General features: G+C 35.7%; 1 protein-coding gene across 3 annotated transcripts; it reads right to left on the bottom strand.

The window, feature by feature from the left end:
* Positions 1 to 12,810: 12,810 nt before the first annotated feature.
* Positions 12,811 to 19,193, bottom strand: LOC125646476 (uncharacterized). Of its 3 annotated transcripts, none has more exons than XM_056141495.1 (3): positions 18,944 to 19,193; positions 14,192 to 14,377; positions 12,811 to 13,348 (listed from the first exon to the last, which is right to left on the bottom strand). In XM_056141495.1, exons 1-3 carry the CDS (start codon positions 19,055 to 19,057, stop codon positions 13,169 to 13,171), a joined length of 480 nt encoding a protein of 159 aa, XP_055997470.1. In that variant the 5' UTR covers positions 19,058 to 19,193; the 3' UTR covers positions 12,811 to 13,168. The 3 variants fall into 3 exon arrangements, with proteins under 3 accessions (XP_055997470.1, XP_048728758.1, XP_048728759.1); XM_048872801.2 differs by lacking the exon at positions 18,944 to 19,193 and adding an exon at positions 15,123 to 15,364; XM_048872802.2 differs by lacking the exon at positions 18,944 to 19,193 and adding an exon at positions 15,123 to 15,315 and having other exon boundaries at positions 14,192 to 14,308.
* Positions 19,194 to 19,347: the final 154 nt, after the last annotated feature.

The following is a 19,347-nucleotide window of genomic DNA, read 5'->3' as shown; positions in this document are numbered from 1 at the left end:
AATTTGAAAATATTTGGATAGCCTACCCAGAAAAGATGCTATAACCTTTTGTAAATTTCGAACCTGTAATCATCATTTACCTATTGAAAGTGGACGCTGGCGAAACGAGCCCCGAGAAATAAGACATTGTAATAAATGTGAATTAAATGAAATTGGTGATGAATTCCACTACACGTTTAATTGCAAATCTCTGAATGATATAAGAAAACAATGTTTATCACCAAAACAAATACGTTTCAAAAACATCACTTTAAAAAATATAATGAATTCAAACAAGCAATCTTTTCTAAGAAAATTGTGTTCCTTTATAAGAAATATTGATAAACTATGCTCCCCGACCCAATTACTACTCGAATCTAAAATTGCATATATGTTGCCTATCTCCATACTCACGCATGCCTTCAAACATTTAGTGATATATTACCTTCACTTTTATATAAAATATATGTACTAAATCTCTGTATACAATTGTGTAATTGTGATGAGAAATAAATTCAGTTCAGTTCAGCACAGTTAAGAGATTCTGTTTTATCCAATATGTCCTTCTGTTTTATATCCTTGTACGAATGTTTAGAGTTCTATAATTTATTATACAAGAAATCGAAACTTGGAACTAGTTGCAATTTATTAATTTGGTTGATATATTTTTCTAAACAGAACACCGATTCTTAAAAAAATCTACATTAATTCACCCGAAAAAACAAACAAACAAAAAACTAACTGTATTTTGGCCATTGTTTAAAAATGTATGTATTTTAAGACTAGAATTTGAAAATTATGTGAAGTTCTAAGTATTGACATTACTCTTAATACGTCTTTTTAAACTCTAAATCAATAGCATGAACTTTTTCGAATATGAAGTGCAACAAGGGTAAGTATTTAATTTCATTACTAGGCTTAAACTTTTAAATATCTTTATTCTTAGATAGGTGAAGTCAACGAACAACAACCAATCTCATAAACCCTTAAGGAATACAAAATCAAGAGTAGGTCAAATGAGGGCCCCTGAATATACCAGAGGTGGGACCAGGTGCCTAGGAGGAGCAAACACCCCCGCGGATCGGTCACACCCGCCGCGAGCTCGCACCCCCACCAGGAAAGTGGAGTAATCCGGAATAATAATTCATGGCTATCTATCTATTTTATGTTTGATTGATATGTGATGATTATGTTGTTTTGACACAAATACACGTATCAAGTTTATATGAATACATTTTGAGTAAATGTTAAGTGTTAAAAGGTCATGTTAAAAACCCGAGTAGCTCAATAGCAAATATTGTTACCCCAGTTTTCTTTCTAATATCATATAACTTTTCTTCAATATAAAAATCAAAAATACTTTTCCCGAAAAATGACAAAATTACAAATCTCAGGAACGAACCTCATTAAAGATGGAGGAACGACTACCCACGCGTATGTTTGTTTTTCATAATCGCAAAAGGCGGCTGTAGGCCAATATGAGCAAACATTTAAACTAGTACGATAGAATGTCCCATAATAGCGCATGTAATTGATTAGATAAACACTAATAAAGTAATTCATTAATTATGTTTTTTATTTGTTTTTAAAAAATATTTTTATATTTTTATTTTTCTATAGTTGGTGTAGTGTTTTTTAAACGCATTTGACATATTTTAGTTTTTGTTGCCGATGAATAAGGGCAATTTAGATTAGGAAGACCTTCTTTGTTTAAACACTTACATAAAGATAAAATATTCATAAGAAAAAACACACACGTTTTAATGATAGGTGTTTAAAGGAATATGATCCATTTCATAATGTCGTGTGTTGTTTTCTGCCTGACTTATTTTTATCTCCTTCCTTTCACTACATCCAATTCACCCATCCCTGAGAAAATTTAAAACAAATATGAAGTGACGAAACTATACAAAGATCGCATGTACAGAAAAGGCAGGGTGTATTGATTAATTTACAAAACTTTCTTCATTTACCAGGAACTCATCTTATAACTATAAGAAGGATAATTGAGGACAAGTGATGCTTTTATCATTTAAATATACAGGAAGAACATTCAAAGCCTGTTGGTGTCTTCCTGCAATAGTTACTACTGCATTGTAGTATAGAACACGTATTGCTTTCCCTCAGTGCACTAAGGAATTTCAGGAATCGATGACAATTATGTTGCACAGTAATAACGTTTAAGTGACCACGTTTATGTGCTTTGATATATATATACATGTATGTATATATATATTAATTATTCCCCACGATAGGGGACGTAATCCGGTAGATTCTAAGTTATTTCCTGAATGCCGCGTGAAACTTCAAACTTTAAATGAAATAAATGTCTGTGTTACTGTAAGCGATGTCACGGTAATATTTAACATACATTGTCATGGGTTGGGGTAGGATGCCGTATATAAGGGCCACAGTCTAATTACGAAAGTGCCATGTTACATTACAACATCAACTGTAGACATACGCTAGAGTGCGTTTTATATGTGGACCTGTAGATTTCTGAAACAAGATCGCTGGAAGGAAACATAAGACTTACATATGCCTTTCAGTAATAAGTAATAAATGTGTGAGTTAACAGTAATCTACTGTGGTTGATGCTACGTGATTTGACCCACCGTTCTAAAATGTAGAGTCTGGATTTTCTGACAGATTAACAAAGACAGTTTGTTATAAACAGTTTGACGTCACGAGGGAATAATATATCAGTGTATCCCACCTCTGTCCCTACTATCTCTTTTTACAGCGCTATACACACTTCCTATACTGTAAACAAACGGACAATAAAATATTGAATACATATAGGCCAAGCAATGGGTTTTTTTGTTGTGAACATACTTGGCACAAGTAGGTATGTTTTAAGGAGAATAAAAAAAACCCACATCGTTCGTGATTGTGCTTTCACATGATTGTCAAATATCGGTAGTACTGTAGGTAAGAAAATGTAGCACTTGTGGATGTGAAACCACTACTTCAGTAGTCAGAGTCTACGTCCGGTCTTCTGTAAAGGGGTCAGGGTTAAGTTCTGTCCAATAAAGAGAAGAATCTCATGACATAGACAACTAAGTTTTTGTCCATCACAGCGGACAGTTAAATGGTATACCCAAATTAAAGACTGTTATGTTCCTTTAAGATAAAGTTTTGATGATTCCTTTCCAGATCTCGTGGGCTCAATCTCAAAATGTTCTGTAAAAATTTGTAAAACTTGTGCATATACTGATCACTAGAAATTCATGTAGTAGTAATCTCACCGTACGTAGTTTCTGTATGAAAACTTTTGATAATTTGACTTTTTAAAAATTTTCTAACGTTGTCTACACTATTGAGTGTAACCTATGTGGCTTAATGGTGGTTCTTACTGTAAAAGAACATCGGGACACATATTTCAAATAAATAATGGTGGTAACCAACTTCTTTAAGAGCATTTTAGTTCACCGGACGACTCAATCTTGTCCACGAAGGTCAGGATTTTAGAAAAAAAAAATACCATCACACAAACAATCCGACAATAAGTGCCCCTTTTCGTAGACAATGAGAAGATACTGGATAATGACCCTAGGTACTGCATTTTCATATGGATGCAATGCTAATATATATAGTGTGGGAAACTTGACTAGTCCACTAGGAAATAACGTGAATATGATGTTACTCTTTCCTAATTCTAAAAGACGGAAACGCAGTCATGGACAATGTTTATATAAAAGACTAAGTATAAATGATGTCACATTTGATTCACTTTTATCTTACGTCAACAGACAATATTGGGTCTACATCATATTCGTAAAATACTATACTCGGTTCCATTGAGAGTTTTGCATACGTTATTTGAAGAAACCATTCGATTTTTCAACACTTGAATATAGACTGCATGAACTCTATGGTTGATGTTGCCAATCACAGGCTCTTTAAATCACCACGGGTCATGGATTATATTTCTTCCAAATCAGGGGCCTCTGTGGCTGAGTGGTTAGAGCGTCACGCTCAAAATCACACGGCCTCTCACCTCTGTCGTCGAGGGTTCGAATCCCGCTCGCGCCCGTAAGTTTCCCAGTTTACTTTCGGAAGGGCGATGGTCTCTTCCCAGTTACATTGTATCTGGGTTCTCTCTTCCACCAATAAAAACTGGGCATCACCAGATAACTGAAAAATTGTTGAGTGTGGTGGAAAACATCAATCAATCAATCTTCAAAATCAAGCCGCCAGTTTCATAAGTTTAAATTTACAAACAAACGAATTAATATATGCCTTCAACATAAGCAACATTCTTCGTCATAAAAAGTGCATTCGTGTATTCCAATTTATTTCATGTTCAAGTCCACACCCTGTATTTCCAACAAGTATACTTCTACTATTGCATCCAAATTTTTCAATTATAAACAAACTTTGCAGTGCCTAGATATAGACCATGTTATACTTCATCCACCTATATATACGTGTTCTTAATCTTCTTTCAACTATAGTCCGGCTGGACATGCCATTACTGGTGATGTTGATAGAGTTGAAAATGAGGACCTCGAATCCCTTATTCTAAAAGGTCCTAAATACAGAAAACCTCAGATTTCAATTGGTGACAGAACTTCATCTTTATTATGAATTCTGTCGAAGATTATGTCAGACGATGGGCTATATGTGAAAATGAAGAACTTGATACATTGTCAGAATGGACTAAAAGTCTTAGAGGAATATTAAAATCCCGCATTAGATATATTAAAACAAAAGTACGTACCATCTATCTTTCTGTGTTTAGTAAACCAGAAGTGATCAAAGCATTAGATAGGTTACATGAGGAATATGTTTTGGTTCCAGCTGACAAAGCTAGTAACAACATTGTCATTGTTTGGAAGGCTCATTATTACAACTGTATTTTAGACGAACTTGGCATTAAGATGATAATCGTACTTATACTCCAACTGATGAGACCGCAACCCCCCCCCCCCCCCCCCCCCCGTATCACAGCAGGTGTGGCACGATAAAGATCCCTCCCTCCTCAAAGGCCACAAGCGCCGAACATAGGCCTGCATTGTGCAGCCCTTCACTGTGAATGGTGACGTCTCCATATGAGTGAAAATTCTAGAGCGGGACGTTAAACAATATCTAACCAACCAACCAAACTTTTAAAAGGGGTGGGGTTTGATTAAGAAAATTCAAATAAAGTGAAAATATGGAGACATCACTTAAAAAATTTCTCAATTAAGAACCAATGGTCCAAAGAAGACAAAACTCATGTGAAAGCCTCCTTAATGAGGGAAGATCCATTTGTTTTTCAAATCAAGGCTCCTGGGGGTAGGATGGGGCTACATAAGAGAATTAACGTTTTACATGGGGATATATACGCCGTGAAATGGCTGAAATAGTGCCAAATCGGCGTAAAATCGTATCAATCAATCAGGTAGTTCAAATTCAAGATTGATCAATTCAAGGGCCCGGGGGTAGGGTGGGGCCATGTGGGAATATACAGAAATTAAAGTAATTCCACCCTCCTGTGATGTCATCAGATTTTGCAAAATCGATGATTTATTTAGATTTATGCATGATTAGAACATGAATTTTGTTAGAGTCTTTCCCGATAGTTATTGTAAAAAATCTTCTTAAAAAATAAACCATTTCAAAAGTCTAAGGTATAGATGAATAATCAATAATGCGTTTTAAAATAGTGAATCCAAGGGCAATAACTCTGTTTTCATTGATTTCTTTACCAAGTCTTTTATGTGATCAATGTACTTTATTTTTAGACATTTTGTATATTTTTGTGAAAATAGTTTCATGAAATTGTTATGAAAGATATTATATCGTCATAACTAGTTTGTATGAATTTTTATAACACTGTTTAGACCACACCAATTTGTAAAATAGTTCTTCGGATTTTCAAACAAAAAATGTGAGGTGAGAGGGCGAAATTATTTTACGAATATTATTTTTAATTTTGGAGATAAATATTATGAGGCGAGCGAATACAAGAAATATAAATATTTTTAATTGAATTAAGTGTGATTTTAAAAAGCGAGCGCTTAAAAATAAAGATCTAAAATCATCAAATATCATTTGTTTACCACATGAACTTAATATTTTTCAACTTTGTTGATATAGTGTACAATAAATAAGAAGTATTTCAGGTTTCAAAGACTTATTTTTTTTTTATACCTAAAACATTTACATTGCAACATTAACTGATATAGCTGCAGAACTGTAGCTCTCTGAAAAAGTATTTTGACGAAACAAAATATTTTTTCAGAGAGCTACAGTTCTGCAGCTATAACTGATAAGGTCCTTTTGAAGAATTTTATTTAAGTTTCATTTCTACAAACTTTCGATTCAGAGATGTGCATATTGCTAGGGACATGTCCAGTTTTGAAATCTCCATTGCATCGCTTTTAGCATTTCCTTGAATTTTAATAGGACACACTTAATCAATAATCACCAAACCTTTTGTGAATTTGTTGTTAACTGTGGGCCTGGTTTAAAATAGTCTTCAGTACCCCTTGCTTGTCGTAAGAGGCGAATAAATGGGGCGGTCCTTCGGATAAGACCGCAAAAACTGTGACCCGTGTCACAACAGGTGTGGCACGATAAAGATCCCTCCCTACTCAATGGCCATAAGCGCTGAGCATAGGCCTAATTTTTGCAACCTTTCACCGACAATGGTAACGTCTTCGAAATTCATGTGAGTGAAATATTTTCAAGAGAGACTTTAAACAATATATAATCAATCAATCGTACGTTGTCGATGTTCTCTAAATAGTGGCATCGAATAGCGCTTCAAAAGTTCCATATTATAGTTCGATTGCAGTATAAGGATCAACTTCCAATCCAGTGTTATGAAGTATCGTACATATTAAGATAGACATCATGAATAACTTAAAATACCGTATTACACTGTTAGGAAATTTCTCGAGAGCCCGCAATTCTGTCATTTGTCAGCCACATAAATCACAGCATGAAAAACGGCGTTTAATAAAATTAAATTCATTAAATCTACAATTTACATCAACTTTCGCGTTTAATTCAGATTTAATGTTGAATTATACTTGGAAGTATCACAGAAATTAAGTTTCCGGTAAAATAAATGTCATACGACAAATTGCTTGTACACTGACAATGCAACGTTGAGATGTCCATGCTATGAACCAAACCAAAGCATAGAAACAGATTAGAGCACAAACTTTTTATCACCTCAGAAAAGTTCGACAGCTGATATTAGTTCGAAGATTTTCAAAAGGGGTGCAACCCAGGTTTGAATGTTGAGTTGTTGACCATTCAGAAAGGTATGGGTGAAGAGCCCAAAATGACATTTTTTAATATTAAAATGATACACCAAAGAGAGAGCGGGTGCAATTACCATGCCCCTTCCAAATCTGCCACTATTCAGCAAATAATACAAGTTTGTCCTTTTATACTAAATGTTCACATCCGCTTCAGTGTGAAACCAGTTCTGCATGGTTGTCTTATTTTTTTTACGTCCCTCTCGAGAACTTTTTACTCATATGGAGACCACCATTGCGGGTGAAACGGTGCAGAATTTAGGTCTATGCTCTTAGTTTAGTTTTGAACAGGGAGGAAATCTTTAACGTGCCACGCCCCCTGTTTTGGCTGTCTTATCTGAAGGACCGCCCCATTCAGTCGCCTCGTACAGTCAAGGGGTACTGAGGACCTATAATCCAAGAAAGTAATATATTTCTTCAACCAATTGGTTTTTTTTTCCCATTCAAACAAAAGAAAAACAGGTTTTATTTTCGTTTATTGCATACGTCTCTTTTAAGCATAAACAATCAAAAATATGACCTCCCCTTCAACATTTTGGGAATACATTTCTATATACGTCTTCATTTCGCCGAAATAGTGATGGTACATGTATGTCCAAAAATTCAAATGTTAGGAAACACAAGTATTAAAGTACATTAAAGGTTTACACAAACATTACATAAATAAATGAAATTAGCCACATATCCTTTTCCAAGATGGCTGATGCCAACTGGCACAGGACGTGCATCCTTCCAAGATGGCTGATGCCAACTGGCACAGGACGTGCATCCTTCCAAGATGGCCGATGCCAACTGGCACAGGACATGCATCCTCCCAAGATGGCTCAATCCAACTGGCTAAAGACAAAAATATTCCAATTTTGCTTACGCAATATATCAGCACATCAAGAAAGTGTGGCGAGACACATGTGAAGAAGTTCTCGGCAGAAGAAAGGCTCAACACAAAGAGTGGATATCTATTGATACCAAGAGGAAACTGGAGGCGAGGAAGGAAAAGAAAGCGACACTGAACACAAGCCGGACAAGAGCAGCAAAGGCAAAAGCTCAAGAGGACTACACAGCCACAGATAAAGAAGTCAAGAAAAGCATCAGGAAAGATAAACGGGATCACATAGACAATCTGGCCAAACAAGCTGAAGAAGCAGCGGGACAGGGAAACTTGAGAGAACTGTATATGGTCACAAAGAAGCTCTCCAACAAGTTCCAGCAGACAGACAAGCCAGTGAAGGAAAAGAACGGGAATCCTCTCACAACAACAGAAGAACAATTGAAGAGATGGGTAGAACACTTTGGAGAGCTATTAAATAGACCATCACCAGATATGCCTCCAGACATACAACCAGCCAACGCAGACCTCCCGATCGACTGCGACAAGCCAACAAAGACAGAGATCAGGAGAGCAATTACCACACTTAAGAATGGAAAAGCGGCAGGGCCTGACGAGATACCAGCGGAAGCAATCAAAGCTGATACAGAGACAGCTGTTAACATCTTGCACAACCTCTTCAAGAAGATCTGGGAAGAAGGCATCCTCATTAAGCTACCAAAGAAGGGAGCTCTGAGGGACTGCATTAACTACCGGGGAATTATGCTCCTGTCAGTGCATGGCAAGGTCCTCAACAGGATCCTTCTCGAGAGGATGAAAGAGGCAGTGGACCCAAAGCTCCGTGACCAGCAGGCTGGTTTTAGACGCAACAGATCATGTGCTGACCAGATAGCCAGTCTGCGCATCATCATTGAACAATCACTGGAGTGGAAGTCACACCTCTACATCAACTTCATCGACTACGAGAAAGCGTTCGACAGCGTGGACCGTGAGACACTGTGGAAGATACTGAGACACTATGGAGTACCCGAGAAGCTCGTCTCCCTGATCCGCAACACCTACCAAGGCATGACATGCAGGGTTACCCATGCTGGCCAGATGTCCGAGAGTTTTGAGGTCAAGACAGGAGTTCGACAAGGATGTTTGCTGTCACCATTCCTCTTCCTCTTGGTTATTGACTGGATCATGAGGACTACCACATCAGGCAGGAATAATGGTATACAGTGGACACTCCTGACGCAACTCGACGATCTCGACTTTGCCGATGACCTGGCTCTCCTTTCGCACAACCACAGTCAGATGCAGGACAAAACAACTCACCTTGTAACAACATCAGCAGGAACGGGACTCAAGATCAATTTGAAGAAAACAGAATTGATGAAGATCAACACCACTGTCCAATTACCAGTCACAGTTGGTGGTGAGCCATCAAAGAAGTTGAGTCTTTCATCTACCTGGGGAGTGTGATGGACAGACAGGGTGGCACAGACCGCAACATCAAGTCAAGAATCGGTAAGGCAAGAGCAGCGTTTACCATGCTAAAGAACATATGGGCCTCAAAGAACATCCGCATTACTACCAAACTGCGGATCCTCAACTCCAATGTTGTCCATCTTGCTGTATGGAGCAGAGACATGGAGAATGACCAAAACAACCCTGCAGAAAATCCAGACATTTTACTACAACACCTGTCTCAGGCGCATCTTCAACAACCGATGGCCTGAAAAGATCACAAATGAAGAACTATGGAAGAGAGCAGGACAGGAACCCATAGACATACAAATCAGACGTAGGAAGTGGGGCTGGATTAGACACACCCTAAGGAAGCCACCTTCCAGCACCACACGCCAGGCCCTGACCTGGAACCCACAGGGCAAGATAAAGAGGGGACGTCCAAGAAACACCTGGAGGCGTGACTCAGAAGTAGAATTAAAAGCGCAGGACATGACCTGGCATGACGCCGCAAAAGCAGCCCAGAATCGTGTTCGTTGGAGGACTGTCATCGATGGCCTATGTTCCTCACGGAACGACAGGCCTAAGTAAGTAAGTAAATATATCACATAAAACATATTGTTTTGAAATACCTCAATCTATCAGTAAAATATATCTACCTTGCATTTTATTCATATATTAACCCCTTTAATAACAGGACAAATGTAAGATACATTCTTGTTAAAAAGCATACCATCAGCACATATGTATTTACAACTGATTCTCTGAACTGGAATGAAAGCAGAAGGCCCAAAAGTTTCATAAACATTCTGTCTCCATAACTCAACAGGCTTCCCACAGTGATATCGATACACATTCGGAAGTGGCACAAGCCAAAAGACTTTTGCAAATAAGTGAACACGGCTTTCATTTCCTACGATAAGGTTGTGTTGAAGAAAATATTGAATCACTTCAGGATAAAGGTCGCCTGTTCCAACTTCTTCAATGATATTTCCATCGTTGGAATGCCAGTAAGCCATGACAAATGAGGAACGCTTGTGACGAGATTGAACAGAACCATAATCTTCTCCACCAAGAGATTTGAAGGAACATTTTCTGAAGGACTTTGGAATGCATTCAATATGTTCATGAAGATCTGGATAAATATGTCAGTATGTTTTCTGTAACATATCAAAGTCTGCTGAACACATTACATTACATGATGTCATCTGACATGAAAAAGCAGAACAAATTTGCCAATCCTGTCCAACAATATGGGCACTTCTTTTCGACATACACAAAATTTTCAAAATACCTGAATCAGAATGAATTCTGTCAGAACATAACTCTGTCACACTTGGAAAATGTTTCTTAAATTCGTCAAAATATAAACCAGGGAATTGCAAAGAATGTTCAAAAGAATCTCTTAAAAAAGCCTCTCAATAGCTGCATTTCTATAGATCTGCTATTGTTTGGCATACTTCCCAAATGACCATTATATCTTTCAAAACTAAAAAGCCAAAATGAGTAAATGGGACCATAATCAAGCACACACTGTGATAAATGACAATGCATATATGCATATTTGGTGTTATACTTGAAACACCATAAACTCTTTCTACACCTTTACTCAATAACATACCTATCAAATCTAGTTATTTTTACATTTGAAATACATTTAGAGGTTAGAGTTCTGCATGCTAAAACAAAATTTTTACCATACCTCCAAATCTGTTTTAGTAAAAATATCCACTAGTGAAAAAATTGAGAAAAAAATTGTCCAATTTTTCAATTGCTCAGCGGTAGATCCTCCAAACGAGGATGCAATTTTTCTAGGAATAGCCCTTATGTTGCTTGCTGCATCCACTGAATCAACTTTTTGCTGAATCAAACTTAATTGATCTAAATGTAAAACCTTTCAATGAAGCCATATGTAAATGTCACAAATTTTTGCCTAAATTTTTTGTTTTGTCATTTTGTTTAATGGTAGAATAATTATATTTACTACATGTATTAGCACGCAGTAGAATTGTGCATTCCGGAACTGTTCATTTTTATCGGTTCCGTGTTTAGTGTTTATTTACGCATTGTCGAGCATGTGCATTGAAATAACGTACAGATAACGTAACACACAACGTGCGATATCCACTTTTGGGTTTTGTTTTCTTTTGTTTACATTAGGCATAACTTTCTAGCAGATTGGTCAGAGAGAGAACAAGTTCTTACGTTGATGAATAAACGACAACCCTTCATCATCAGTCTTTGAACTTCATTGATAAACTGACCAGGGCTGCTACACCATAATTTCATCATCTTTTTAGCAGTCCCTTGAAATAAATTATGCATTGGATCAACAATGGACATTCTTATTGGGTCAAAATAATCAATTTCACTCAATACTGAATATTTAACTCCATGAGAAGCTTCAAGTTTTTCTTTCTCTGTTTGAGTTTTGGCTTTTCTTACAACTTTCATAGATAACTTATAATCATTCAATGTTCTTGCTGGCCAATTATCAACATCAAAACCTGCAGTCTTTTTTGCCTACACCACCTGGAAATTTTTTGAAACATTTTGAGCAACCTAATGTTGCAGAATGACCCAAAAACCCACACAATTTACGTGTTGCTGGAATGTCACATCCAACACACATAAGCGCAACTTTAAAATTCTTTTTACATGAGGACTCTTACATGTATATGATGCCAACTGAAATCCCTGCGACCATGCTACTTTAAGTTCATTAACAAGAGGTGTTATGAAACTATTTACAGAATGTTCATGTTTTAAATCTGGAATAACACCTATTAGCAATACATTCTTCAATCTAAACCGTTCACTTCTAGGCAAATTCAAAATGACTGCATACAATACACCAACAGAATATTTAACATGCTTAAATGGCTGAAACCAATCTTAATTCAACATTAAACCATAATTATTTCAATGGCATAAAAAACTGTTTTTTTTTTCTGTACTTTGAAACTCTTTCCAAACATTCCCATCATAAATATCTGTTAGAAACCCGGGTGACTTTTTCCTTGATCGCCAATGGTCACAGAGGTCTTCAAATCTTGGCCTCTTAATAGTCTTAATCAAATCTTGCAAAGATTCACGAATAGGTTTATAACAATATGATTTAAAAGGATAAAGTTTTCTTATACCATCTAAAAGTGTAACAGATTTCAACAATAGCTCCCCACATGGTTTTCGCCTTGCTAGTTGTGAATGGGTCCATCCTGACTGATTTAATATTAAATTCATTTCTACATTTCATTAACATGAAACTCATGCTATTCTATGTTAAATCTAATAAACTTTAAATGTGTCAATATCAATTTAATGTTAAATACATATTTAACTTGATGTGCAATATGGCTGTGTACCGGTATATCATTTTCAACTTAGTCGATTATTTCTTACAAACAACTTTGTGGTGCCATCTACCATCTCAAATTATTTCTACACTTTTTATAATTCACTTGAATACTATGAAAGTTTTGCAGTCGTTATCCACAAATATAGAAAATAAACAAATTTAAATCAGAAAAGTACATTTGAACAATGATAAAATTGAATACAATATTTTTTCAAAAAGATATACACATCCTCACAATTAAAACTATTACATTCTGCATATCAAGTACAACAGAAAATCCAAACACACTCCAAAACACTACTGTTTTTGACAGTTACAATTGTCTTGTCTGCCAGTCAATCGAAAGCGATTAGCAGCAAAAATGTCATACATTCTGTCACTTACAGGGCGGATGACGGGCATTTCTGTAAACTTGGCAAACCCCTTTAATCCTACACCCCGGTACATTTCCCTGATTCCATCCATCTTCTTGTACACCTGCAAAGTACGTTTACATATCTATTTAAAAACATAAAAGGACTTCAAGGTGATCTTTCACAATTTACATTTCAACAACAAAATGCAAGTGTACTTACATTGTACATAAATCTTTCAACTAAGAGAATTTTACTTACATATCTATGAATTACTACATATCCAAGGATGTACACTAATCATAGATTAAAAAAAAAATTTACAATACATATGTATAAGTGAAAACCTGGACTTAAAATAACCTACTAAAATGTAATGTTTTTGTTAATGTTCTCTGAGAAAAAGACAGAATTTTCACCCAATAACTTATCTAGATACCAAAGAACTCTCCATCTGTCATCCCCTTGAACTGTAAAACTATATGAAAGTTGATTAGTGCAGATGTATGTTTGATGTGTGCTATTCGTATTTACCATACATCGTCATTTTCTAAGAAACTCCTGATTAGTGGACTTTAACATGTGTGTTCCTTATGTATGGGTTACTCATTACTGATGCTCTCGCAGCTGACACATATATCATTAGCTCTAAAGAGCTATTTACCAACTAACATATTGTGTTCAGTATGGTGAAAATAGAGTCATGAATGGCTGCATGTATCTACATTTACAATAAAATGCAAACATTATCTTTGATGTTTTCATATTGTAAGTGTGGATGAGTGTGGGACTGGTCAATCAAATGCTAAACAGTAAACAGATTCCAGTGCCAGCAGTGTGCATCAAAAATTTCAACTGCAATAATTTTGAAAAACAGTTTGAAAATTTCAAACACAAATTATCCTTCCACAGACAAAAAAAATGAAGCATAGTAGATCTAATTATGGACCTAATTTTACTGTCTGACCTGATTGTTTTCCCCAATAACATGCATGTTGCCAATGGCCTCTTGGTAAGTTACTCCAGAGTGGTCCTCAGGTTTATAGCTGCCTTTTGTGATGTCCACAAACTCCACTTTTCCTTCCTTGTTAAAATATTTTTTCAGAAAATTTATCTCTATCATACATATAGGACATTCTCCATCATAAAGGACCTGCAACAGAAATATACAGCATTATTACAGAAAGCTCAGTATAAACAAGGATCTACATACTCATGAAAGTCCCCGACACAAAATTTATAATTCAACAAGATGTGTTTGTGAAACACAAATGCCCCCGATAATGGCCAATTCCGAAGATGGCCAAGGTCACAAGGGCAAATATCTTGGTACCAGTAGAAAGATCTTGTCAAAAGAAATGCTCATGTACAATATGAAAGCTCTAATATTTACCATTTAGAAGTTATGACCAATGTAAAAAAAATAATAAAGTAGGTCAAATGTCAAGGTCAAAAGGTTCAATACCAACTGAAAGATCTTGTAACAAGGAATACTCAAGTGAAATATCAAAGTTCTATCACTTACTGTTCAAAAGTTATTAGCAAGGTTAAAGTTTTCAAAAAGTAGGTCAAACTCCAAGTTCAAGGTCACGGGGTCAAAAATGTTGGTACCCACGGAAAGGTCTTGTCACAAGGAATACTCATGTGAAATATCAAAGCTCTATCACTTACTGTTCAAAAGTTATTAGCAAGGTTAAAGTTTCAGACAGAATGACAGAATTACAAAATGACAGAATGAGAGACAGGACAAAAACAATATGCCTCCCGATCTTCGATCTCGGGGGCATAAAAATCCATCCCAATAAGTCAGGTATGAAGTACTAATCAGAGTTCTGTTCATCAATTCATGCAGTGAGACTGGTAGTGTTTTCATACGTATGACGTTCCGTATCACATACCTTTGACTTGTGAATTCGAGATAAGTGAAACATTCTGTTTGTTCCCATCGAAAGAACTCTCTGAGGTATAGCTAGTAATCTCATCTTTGTAAATTACAGTAAAAACCACTATGTCATTCTAACTACACGATATCGTGCAGTCACTTGCGTAATCGGTAAAGTTTGTTTTCATAATCATGGATTTCGGAATCTTGATCCCGAGGAGAAATCATCACACCATGAGAGAAGGAGAAAAAAAATGGATGTTATATATCACCCTGTTGTACAGTTGTAACGACCTTGGACCATATGACAAGAAAAAATGAGGTCGACCGCAGTTTGCACGAATTGTGGTAAGAAACCTATAATATAGCTCATTTAATGTTGACAACTAAAATTTGGACCGTCTGAATGCCAGGATAAGAGAAATATTTTAGCTTTGATTCTGTGTTATGTAAACAAAGACTCGAGTCTTTTTATGTAAACAAACTAGTAAAACGTTAATTTTGTAATTTAAAGCATCTTCATTTTGTACAATCACAAATTTTTACTTTTAAATGACACATTTTACCTAATGTATACTTGAGATGTGATATATATAATAAACTTGGATCAATATCCATTTATTTTGAAAACCCCGTAAACAATAATTAACACACCTCAATCTTTGTTTTCAAAACAAATAATAAACTCTCTATAATGAGCTTCTGTCATGATGAATAACATTATTTATTTTTTTTTTTTTTTTTTTTTTTTGGTGAAACCTTCTAAAACTGTAGATTTTGATAATTTAAAGTGAAAAACAAAATTTGGAGGAAAATCGTGCATCAGTCCCTTAAATGTTCATGTATTCATATTTCAATCGATTCTAAGATATCCTTTTCATACCTGCCTGTTGTAGCAAAATTTATAACAGTTTGGTTTTATTTATAACAGTATTAGTATTTTCGATTAATTAAAACACTGAATTTTAATAAAACAGTTTGTACTTATTTAAAACAGATTACAATTATTGCGAGTCGATGAGATTTTTTTTCTCTCACCCCAAATCATCTTATTCCTTTCTAATATAAATTTAAAAAGATATATGAATAATATTTTTCAACTTTGAAATCACTGCATGTTTGTCAAAAGTTACACTAGGAGGTAACTTAATTGTATAGCAGATTGAATTTTTGTCCAGGAAGCAAAAATTCAGGGGATATAATTTGAAGATTATAATAGTTTTGAATTAGGATATGAATCCATAAAGTTGAAATATTTTACAGAATATGACTTGTATAGGTCATCTGGTCTCAATTTAATTCTTTCAAAGAATTTGAATAAAACGACCCCTACTATCCTTTTAAGATATTTAGTCAATTCAAAAGACGAACAGATATAACGGAACATATTTAATATTATTTCTGCTGCATCACCACACGTAGTCCATAGCGATTCATATTTTCACAATGAAAAGCTTTGTGTTCTGGGCTTTTCTTGACTTGACGGAAAAAGCCGAGCAATATTCAGATTGATGTGCACAGTGCATTACATAAATTGGTTGTTTGTACATATATTGTTTAACGTCCTGCTCGAGAATTTTTCACTCATATGGACATGATGGAGACGTCACTACGTTGCACTGCCGGTGAAGGGCTGAAAAATTTAGACCTATGCTCGGCGCTTACGGCCTTTGATCAGGGAGGGGGTCTTTATCGTGCCATAGTTGCTGTGACACGGGGCCTCGGTTTATGCGATTTCATTCGAAGGACCACCCCATTTAGTCATCTCTTACGATAATCAAGGGGTTACTGAGTACATACTGTAAGCCGAATCCCCACTGGAACCGCCATTACCGAGAGAGAGAGAGAGAGAGAGAGAGAGAGAGAGAGAGAGGGGAGACTAGTACTGCATGACTAATTTCTGTGGAAACAAGGGGGTTATTTATATTCGGTCTTTCCTACCCCTCTCGTTTCTGTCCAAGCCTTCATAAAGTATGTGAGAACTCAGTCGCGCTTCAGTTTGAATTTATTTCAGGTTACATTTTATGTGAATCGTTCGAAAACTTACATAAATCAATCCATGAATGATTTCTCAGGAAGTGAATCCAATTGAAACCATTCAATTCCACACAAAATCTACGATAATTGTCGTCATTTAAAATAATACATTCTTTCGCTGTCAAAAATCGCCTCCACGGTATAAAAAAAAAATTGAGGATAAAACAAAGCGGATATTTGATCACTTTTTTAACTGTTTTATTTTTGTATTTTAAACACATTATACATACAAACTGTAATCCACACTCTTTCATTTACACTTGCAATTACTCTGTGCACCTTTTGCATCCACAACAATAACAATGAATTATATATATGATATATATATTTACATACACACACATAGATATATATATACACACACACATAAACACACACACACACACACACACACACACATATATATATATATATATATATAGAGAGAGAGAGAGAGAGAGAGCACATAAATAGCAATGAACTCTTAAATGAACATAACTGCCCTAAGTGAAGAAATATTTAATATAAAGCACAGAAAATTTCACTTTATTTGGATACCCACTTCCACCCCTACCCTGGGTTGAACTCATGACCTGCGGAACTAAACTACTAGCAGCGTGTAACCAACGCGCTAGACCGCTTAACCATCTAGGCAAGTCTATAAAACTTGCTTTCGATGACGATGGAATTCTCGTGCTAAAGTTTTGATAATTGTGATATTACCTATTGTAGTTAAATCTCGTTTAGTCCACAAACCTAGCAATTTTCAAATGGAATTGATTTTAAATTGATATGTCTTCCAGATTTTTTGTAAATACTATTCCGAGGAGCTTAAAATTGCTATTTCCCCATTTTATTTTCAGATCATTACACAAAGTTTCAGTCGAACCTGATTTGCTCCCCAATCAAATTGCTTGAGATTTTGAAATATTTAAACATAGTCCAGAAATCATTCTAAACATATCGATAACTCACATAGATTGTGTTTTTAAAAACTATCCTCACAGAGGGCTGCTTGACTATTATATTTTATCATAGACACGCGGTAGTGCCAAACTTGCCCCGATCGTCGGAATTGTGTTGAAGTGTTTGATAAAACTAGAAAGTGTACGGTGAATATTTTTGTTTCCATATATTCCATGTTTGCCTAACTATCTATTTGTATTGCTTATACGAGTTATCTTCACCTTTCACATGTATATTGAATCCGCATCGAATGTAATCTTTCCGTAGAAATCTGGGTTGGTATTTGTTTTTTCACGTGCGATTCAATATTTAGGATTTTTATAGAATGGATCCGCTTGTGCCGGCCCACCCCCTGTTGTGCCGGCCCACCTCCTGTTATCCGAGTATGGACGGATTTACGTTCTTATAATATCCAGTAGTTTTTTTCTTCATGATGATTAACATATTGTCAAAATTTTCTTTAAACGGACTATATTTACATTTACTCTTTAATCCTGTGATGAAATGCATTAGAAAATTTTGAATATTTGCCTATACATGTAACTGCAAAGACCGAATCACTATAAATCTGTTAGGCGTATGGACACTTTCGAACATGTCGTCTGCATCTCGGCCCACAGGAACGCTTCAACCGGTGATTTTGTATTAATAGTTGTTAGGGGTATCATACCATACAACTTACTGATAAAATTATTATTACCCCTTATCAGGGGGTGATATGGTATAAGACACTTCTATTATTATAACAGACAAAAATACCATGCAGTTTCTGTGCTCGACCACACGTGTGCCGAATGAAAACAAAGCTTTGTTGTCCATTCCCGTCTCATTCGATGCCAGACAAGTTGATCTTACCTCTAATATGTGGTTAATATCACCGAACAAACACAAGAAATTGATCCAAGTGCAGGATTTTTTACCAATTCTACTTTCAGTAATTGTACTTTCAATTTCTCGAAGTGACAACATGGCCGACTAGCACCTACGGTATACTATAGTGATTATATACCTACGCTGTTTACAATTACCCATTTCAGATTGTAAACTTTGTTAATAAGTTGATTTTTATGATATTCATTGAAAATCAATTCAAGAATTAGACTATTAATTTTTTTCAGGATTGCGCACTCTTTTCTTTTATGTTATGCTATCACATTTTGCTTTCCATGGCTGTTCCGTTAATCCGCGCTACTTACCCAAAGAATTAAGCGGGGGATTTGAGATACACTGTATGTATGAAAAATGCACACATTAAAAAA

Source organism: Ostrea edulis, chromosome 6 (genome assembly GCF_947568905.1).
Source record: "Ostrea edulis chromosome 6, xbOstEdul1.1, whole genome shotgun sequence".
Taxonomy (NCBI): Eukaryota; Metazoa; Mollusca; class Bivalvia; order Ostreida; family Ostreidae; genus Ostrea; species Ostrea edulis.
The sequence above is the reverse complement of the archived record's forward strand: the minus strand, read 5'-3'. Positions and strand labels throughout refer to the sequence as shown.

What these genes read in the sequence shown, in the direction of transcription:
- LOC125646476 (XM_056141495.1), bottom strand. Translation starts at nt 19,057, where the DNA reads ATGTTGTCACTTCGAGAAATTGAAAGTACAATTACTGAAAGTAGAATT. An exon ending in ATATTAACCACATATTAGAG is followed by an intron (nt 14,378 to 18,943) that starts GTAAGATCAACT and finishes TTTCTGTTGCAG; the next exon opens with GTCCTTTATGATGGAGAATG. An exon ending in TTATTGGGGAAAACAATCAG is followed by an intron (nt 13,349 to 14,191) that starts GTCAGACAGTAA and finishes CGTACTTTGCAG; the next exon opens with GTGTACAAGAAGATGGATGG.